Source organism: Myotis davidii, unplaced genomic scaffold, assembly GCF_000327345.1.
Source record: "Myotis davidii unplaced genomic scaffold, ASM32734v1 scaffold299, whole genome shotgun sequence".
NCBI lineage: Eukaryota > Metazoa > Chordata > Mammalia > Chiroptera > Vespertilionidae > Myotis > Myotis davidii.
The window spans coordinates 5,653,794-5,661,482 of NW_006293088.1; the positions used below are offsets into that span (position 1 = coordinate 5,653,794).

General features: G+C 49.3%; 1 protein-coding gene across 1 annotated transcript in view; it reads right to left on the minus strand.

Moving 5' to 3' along the window:
- Window positions 1–432: 432 nt before the first annotated feature.
- UBIAD1 (UbiA prenyltransferase domain containing 1) overlaps window positions 433–7,689 on the minus strand; it is a 10,453-nt gene continuing 3,196 nt past the window's right edge. Inside the window, exon 2 of the mRNA XM_006766721.1 lies at window positions 433–1,070. Coding sequence (XP_006766784.1) covers window positions 583–1,070 — 488 coding nt within the window. The 3' untranslated portion in view covers window positions 433–582. The remainder of the gene's footprint in view (window positions 1,071–7,689) is intronic.

Below are 7,689 nucleotides of genomic sequence, written 5' to 3' on the forward strand. Positions count from 1 at the left end.
GCCCTGCCCATTCCCATCCTGAAGCTGCGATCTTCTCAGCTTCCTCCAGGGGTGGGTCTTTTCCCCCTTCCCAGTCCTGCTGGCTTGAAGTGAAGAGAGATCAAGAACAAAAGCCTCTGAATCACAATTTAGGCAAATCGCCTGGAGGCACGCTAGGCTGTCACTGAGGGACCTTCTCGGGCTGTGTATTTCAGGACCCAAATGCTCAGAGGAAGAGACAGGTGCTCTTGGTGTAGCTGGGCCTGACACCAGTCATTACCACATGGCTCTTCTAGGACTGGAGACCAAGCCAGGCGGCTCCTTCACCAAGTCTACTTTAAAGTGACCTAACAGCACCCTCTAGTGGAAATTATAAATAACACAAGGGCCATGCAGCCAATTCACCTTCTGATACCAGTGATTTCAAGATTCCCCATAACACAGGACAAGACATTATCTTTAACAACGTAATAACTTTAAAAAGGTGCGAGTTTACAAGCCACCCTTAGGCTCCTCACTGCCAAATCACCTTCTCTCCTGAGAAACTGCTTTCAACACAGTCTCAGACAGGGCGACCTGCTGCCCGAGGAGCTCCTGGTCCCCTCAGAGTTTGGGCAGGCTGCCTGCTGGTGCCAGGATGATGCCAAAGACGTAGAAGAGCCCCAGCAGGAGGTTGAGTTTGGCGGTCCTCTGGGGCAGTTTGTTGAAGGTCTGGCTCCGGAACTGCCTCTCCAGGGAGAAGGCCATGGGAATGGTGAGCAGCGGGAGGGCCAGGCTGATGCTGTAGTGCGTGGCCAGGATGCTGAAGATCAGGTAGGGCAGGAAGAGCAGCGTGTTGTAGAGCATGTACGAGAAGGTGGGGCCGATGAGGATGGCGAGCGTGACGATGCCCGCCTCCCGGTCGGACTCCATGTCCCGGGTGTTGTTGGAATGGAGAATGGCCTCGGTGCTGAGGGCGAGGGGGATGGCGTACACCAGCGGGAAGACGGCCAGGGACCCCACCTGGACGGCGTAGGCGAACACCACGGCCAGCGGGCCGAACGTGATGAGGATGATGAGGTCTCCCAGAGCCACGTACTTGAATCCAATCCCTGTGGCCGGAAAACCCAGAGAGCTGGTGTGAGATCAAGGACTGTCATCAGTCAGAGACCAGCCACTTCTGGCCGGGAGCGCTGAATTCTCAGCGAGGAGAGGGGCCGTCACTGAGTTCCCTCCCCTCCGGTGAGATGGTCCAGAGAAGACTGTTCTCTTAGCACTCAGTGAGGCTTCAGAGTCACACCCAGTCTTTCCTTCCTACTGCCCCCCAACTACATCCTGCCACAAGAGCTGTGGGTTCCCATCACACACAGAGTTCCACGGAAGAGCCGTGAGGGTCTGAAAGGTCTTACAGTCCAGTTTCCGGCTTCTTTCACCCTTTCCCAGCCCCTGCAAGACACCACTTCTGTCTGTAACACCGCTGGGCCAGCTCTCACGGAATATCCAGCCCAGTCTCTTACGCTTCCGCCTCCTTCCTCTACAACCTCTGCAGGCATCTGCTGGTTTTGAAACAACCACCACCACCACCACAACCACCACCCACCCCCCAGCGAATCTCAGTGAAATTGCAGGGCTCCCAAACTCTGCATAAAGAAACCTTCAGCTACACAATGAGTAAAAGAGCTAAGATGATGAAGTTACAAAGCAGCTTCCCCTCTCTGGTTCCCATTAAGTTAAAACTAAGTCATCCTTTAACTCCTCCTCCTGTACTGCTATCGACCTCAAATCCTGTCTAATCTACTTCCGTAAAAGCTGCCCAGTTCTCTGCAACCCACTCCAGCCGCACACTCCAGCCCACCTCACCCCATCTCCAAACCCGAGCAGTGGTCATTATATGTCTGGAACACTGCAACAACCCCAAATTGTTGTACGAATGGCTTCCATCCTTATAACAACCTCCGTCCCCCTTCTCCCCTTACCCCCCCACCCCCACCTAATCTCCACATGCAGCCAAAGTGATCCTTTAAATATACTAATCTGAGCCCTAACCGGTTTGGCCTGCGGACTTAAGGGTCCCAGGTTCGATTCCGGTCAAGGGCATTCTGGAACCAATAGGGGGTGTGCAGGAGGCAGCTGATCAATGTTTCTCTCTCATCAATGTTTCTAACTCTCTGGCCCTCTCCCTTCCTCTCCGTAAAAAATCAATAAAATATATATATATTTTAAAAATACTAATCTGACCATGCCCCTCCCCCCCTGCCACATATACCCAAAAACCCTTATCAGCGCATTGTTCTCAGGATAAAAGCCAGACCTTTCTTTCTCCCCTCTGGCCTGCCCTGGCTCTCTCCTGCTCACCTAAAGCTCTCCTCCCCTCTCCCCTCATACCTTTCATTTCCTGAGGCCTTGAGAACCATCTTCCCTGCTTTGCCTGGCTGACTCCTACTCACCCTTCAAGACGATAAAGGCCATTCCTCACCCCTTCCTTCACCCCTACACCACATTCGGTCCCCTTGCAACATGTTCCATGCACCCTGACTTCTCCTTTCATAAACTTCATCACACTTCTCATCACTTCATCGCTGTCTTTCCCAACAAACACTAGATTCCATGAGGGCAGCACCTGTGTCTAGCTTGTTCACAGCTCGCTCCCCAGCACTTGGCACAAGGCTGAACTGAACACAGAGCTACAATAGCAAGCACCTGGAACATGGGTCGGAGGTCAGACAGACATCCCACTCAGAGTAAAGCAGCACGGATGGGCGAGAGGTGACCCGTCAGTCAGTGCAGACCACAACCCTGAAAGGACCCCTGGAAAGCTGCTGGATGCTCTATTGAGATCTTGCCCCGCAACCTCCCCTAAGATCTCCCTTAAAAATCTTAGGATAAGGCCCTGGATGGTTTGGCTCAGTGGATAGAGCACCGTCCCAGGTTCGATTCCGGTCAAGGGCACATGCCTGGATTGTGGACTCGGTTCAACGTGCAGGAGGCAGCCAATCAATGATGTTTCTATCTCACTTCCTCTCCCTTCCTCTCTGAAGTCAATAAAAAAATATATAAAATATATACGAAAGATAGTTAAAAATAATTTTTAAAAAAATCTTAGGATAAGGACCCAGCATGCTCTCCCTCCCCTTCCCCTTCCCCTCACCTCCACCATCACCTTCCTCACTCCCAGGCTCCAAGGGCCCTTCCTTTGCCTCCACAACCTGTTTCCTAAGCCCCTTCTCTTAGGAATTACTTCTACCTCCTTCTACCCCTGTGACTTAGCAAATCACTGTTCCCTTACAGTTTGGGCCTACAGCACACCCGGGCTGGGCCAGGTGACTGATTTCTGTGCACCACCACCAGGCTACCACGGCACAGCCTCCACAGGAAAGCTGCTTTCACCACCTAACGCGCTAAGGGTCCATGGTCTACAGAGGGTCTGAAGCCCGGCAGACAAAGAACAAGATTCAGCCAAACATCACTTCACTAGTCGTTGGGCTTCTTTGATTTCTGCGCCGCCCCCCCACTTCAGCTTTACTGCGATATAATTAACATATAACACTGAGTAAGTGTAAGGTGCACAACGTGTTGACTTGATACCCTTATATTGCAAAATGATCCCCACCATAGCGTGAGCTAACACCTCCATCGGTCACCTGACAACCACCCTCGGGTCTTAAGAACAAAGTGCCCCGGGGCCTGAAGCACAGGCATGCCCCTTTATGCCCGCCAGCACGCAGCAAGCCGACTCTGTGCTCCCCGGCAGCGTTTTGATAAACTGCTTGGTTGTCTGAGGACATGCCCTCCAGGAGGAAGTTCTCTCAAGCAGAACATTAGCTCCAGTTCTAAATTAGTAAATCGATGTTTCCTGCAATAGCTCACATATTTAGAGGCCTGCAGTAATCCCCTTATCCTCACCCAAGACCCCAAGTGGGTGCCTGAAGCCGCAGAGAGTGCTGAACCATATATGCACTATGTTTGTTTCATGTGCATTCTGCACATGCCTTTCCACTTCAAGGAAACACTTTATGGCTTTTCTTCGGCATATCCCAATTGCCAGCATCACTGCTCTTGGATGTGAAATAAAGGTCACTTGAACGCAAGCACTGTGATATCTCTACAGTCCATGTGATAAGCAAGACAGCTACTAAATACGGCTAATGCCAGGGAGCGCATACAGCGAGGATATGCTGGACAAAGGGATGATTCACTTCCAGGGTGGGACAAACCAGACAGCCCAAGATTTCATCACACGACCCAGAACAGCTCGCAATTTAAAACATAGTTGTTTATTTCTGGAATTTTCCACGTAATATTTTTGGACCACAGAAAACTGAAACTACAGAAAGTGAAAGCGCAGATAAGGGGGGACTGCAGTAGCCCTGCCCAAGGAGGAAGAGGCCGGGCAGGAAGACTCCCAGCGCAGATCTGGCTTCTTCACCAGCTGCCTGCTTTCCTGCGGCTTATGTTCTCAGCTCTCCGAGCAGAGTGAAGGGCTCTGACTAGGACAGAAAGCACACAGCTCTGACACCCTGACCTCTGGCTTACCCAAGATTACCCAAGAACACCTCCTGAGAACACCGAGCAAAACAATGATGTCAGCAAGCTGACAGAAACCTGTGCCTGCAAGGATAGCCCCCACCTTCAACAGGCCTCACCCCAAAACCAAGCAAACCCACTGTAGGGGTGAAAAAGGTCTAGAGCCTCCTACAGCAGTGGTTCTCAACCTTCCTAACGCCGCGACCCTTTAATACAGTTCCTCATGTTGTGGTGACCCCAATTTCATCGTTACCAATTGAACATAATTAAAGCACAGTGATTAATCACAAAAACAATATGTAATTATATATGTGTTTTCCGATGGTCTTAGGCGACCCCTGTGAAAGGGTCGTTCAACCCCCAAAGGGGTCGCGACCCACAGGTTGAGAACCACTGTCTTACAGGCTAGCTGACCCAAGAAAACGCTAGTGCCCTGAGGAGACAGCCCAATGTCCTAAGTGTCCAACAGGTGGACACCTGCTCCAGAGATGTGGCCCACCTGAGCATTTCCTTTAAGCCACGCCCACCCCTCCCAACACCATTTTCCACAGTGAACTATTGGGCCCCATCTCCACATAGCAGCTGGAATGAATTCGTTAAAACAGGAATCAAAATGTTGACAAGAATATGGAGCAACGGAAACTCTTGCATATTGTGGGATAGAGCAGGACAACCACTTTAGAAAACACTGGCAACTTCTCATAAAGTTAAACATCATCTTCCCTAGGACTCAACAATTCCCTTCGTAGGCATTTACCTAAGGAAAGTGAAAATAAATATCAAAAAACATGAACACAGATGTTCAGGCAAAATAGCCAAAATATGGACACAAGTCAGATGTTGAGGACCAGGAAAATGGATAAACAAACTGCAGTATGTCATCCGATGAACACTAATCAGCAATACAAAGGAACTGCTGCCCTCGCCAGTTTGGTTCAGTGGATAGACCGTTGGCCTGTGAACTGAACGGTCCCAGATTCGATTTTGGTCAAGGGCACATGCCGGGGTTGTAGGCTCGATCCCCAATGGGGGACTTGCACAGGAGGAAACCGACCAATGATTCTCTCTCATCATTGATGTTTCTATCTCTCTCTCCCTTTCCCTTCCTTTCTGAAATCAATAAAAATATATTTTTTAAAAAATAAATAACAAAGGAACTGCTAATGTACATCATACATGGCAAATCTTCAAAGCCTCCCGCTGGGCAACAGAAGCCAGGCACAAGGATGCATACGGAATGATTCCATTTCCATGCGGTTCTAGACCAGGCACAACAATCTGCGGAAACAGAAATCAGAGCACTGGTGGCCTCTGGCTCGGGATGGGGAGAGGGGGTTGACAGAGAGGAGGCACCAGGAAACTTCTGAGGGTGATGGAAATGTTCTGTATCGTGACTGGGTTTGGGTTATACAGCCATATGCATCTGTCAAAATTCATCAAACTGTAACACTTAAAATCTGGGCACTTCACAGTATGACTTTTATTGCTATATAATTGACAGTGTTTAAAAAACCATAAAATCAGATTATGTCATTACTCTGCTCAATATATTTTATTATCTCCCCATTTGTTCATCCCATGAATATTAAGTACTGACTACATGCCAGACACAGTTCTGGGCACCATGGGTTCAGAGACTAAAATCCCTAACCCCAGGGAGTTTACAGTCTAAGAGGGAAGATAATTAACAAAGTACGCACTGACTTACGCTAAAAGGTAGTATGCTGTGATGAAAAGGCAGAGAAGAGCAATAGGGCAGGTTTGGGGGGGTGAGACACAGGGTGCATTGTATGTTTGTGTGTAATTTTATTTTTTCTCAGCTGCTGCAGAAAGCATTGTTTTGTAACTTCAAGGAGGGTAGAAAGCAAGGCCTCACTAAACAACTGACAAATGGGGAGAGTAGGTTAGAAATGGAATCATACAGATAGAAGGGGGAAAGCATTCTAAATTCAGGAAGCGGAATCTTCAAAGGATCCATGAGGCAGGAGCATTCCTAAGTGTGTTTCAGAAACAGCCAGGAGGGCAGTGTGCTGGAGCATGTGAGAAGGCAGAGGAAAGGAAGAGGACAGATCGGAGTGGGGGGACTGGAGAAGATGGGAAGATAATGGCACTGGGATCATTGTCAAGACCTCAAGACCTTGGCCTTTACTCTGAACATGATGAGAGCCACTGCCCACATGGGTGTGGCTCAGTGGTTGAATGCTGACCTATGAACAAGGAGGTCATGGTTCTATTCACGGTCAAGGCATGTGGTCAGGGCACATGCCCAGGTTTTGGGCTCAATCCCCAGGAGGGGGCATGCAGGAGGCAGCCGATCAATGATTCTCTCTCATCATTGATCTCTCTCTCTCCCCTTCCTCTCTGAAATAAAAACATATTTAAAAAGAAAAAAAAGATGGAAGGCATTGGAGAATTTTGAGCAGAGGACTGATGTAACTGCCTGTTTTAACAGGATTACTCTGGCTGCTGGCTTGAGAACACCCTGCCAGGGACAAGAGTGGGTGCACAGAACTCAGTAAAGAACCTGCCAAATACTCAAGGGAGGTAAGAGTGGCCGTGGTGAGAGGCGGTGAGCAAAGGTCAGATCCCAAATACATTTCTGAAGTAGAGTCAACAGGATTTGCTGATGGACTGATGCATGATGTGAGAAACAAGTTGGGATGATGCCTGTGAAGAACTAGAAGGAAGAAGTTGCCACTGAGTAAGAGCGGGAAGCTGTGGAAGAGGTTTCTTTGGGGAGAAGACCAGGAATTGGGTTTCAGACACGCGTGGCTGGAGGTGCCTGGAGACCTCGAAGAGAAGTTACCGAGTAAGAAGCTCAGTAGGAGTCTGGAGTGTAGAGGAGAGATCTGGGCCAGACGTATAAATTTGAGTCACCAGTTTAACAGATAGCATCTGAAGCCATGAGACTTGGCTAAAATCACGCAAGGAGGAAATGGAGACAGAGGAGAGAGACCTAAGGATTAAGCCTGCAAGCTGGGAATGAGGAGAAACCCACACAGAAGACTGAGGCCCTAGTAGACTGCCGGGAGCCGGTCCATCCTTGCTGTTTCAAGGGACCTGGCATATATGGCATACTGTTCTTAATATGTTTGCTCACCTTCTTGGCACTATGTGTTTTAACCAAGGTCACCTCTCCGAGAAAGGTTGTTTCCCCAGGTAGGGATTTTCCCCTGAAGTTAGGGAGGGAATAAAACCTCTTAACTA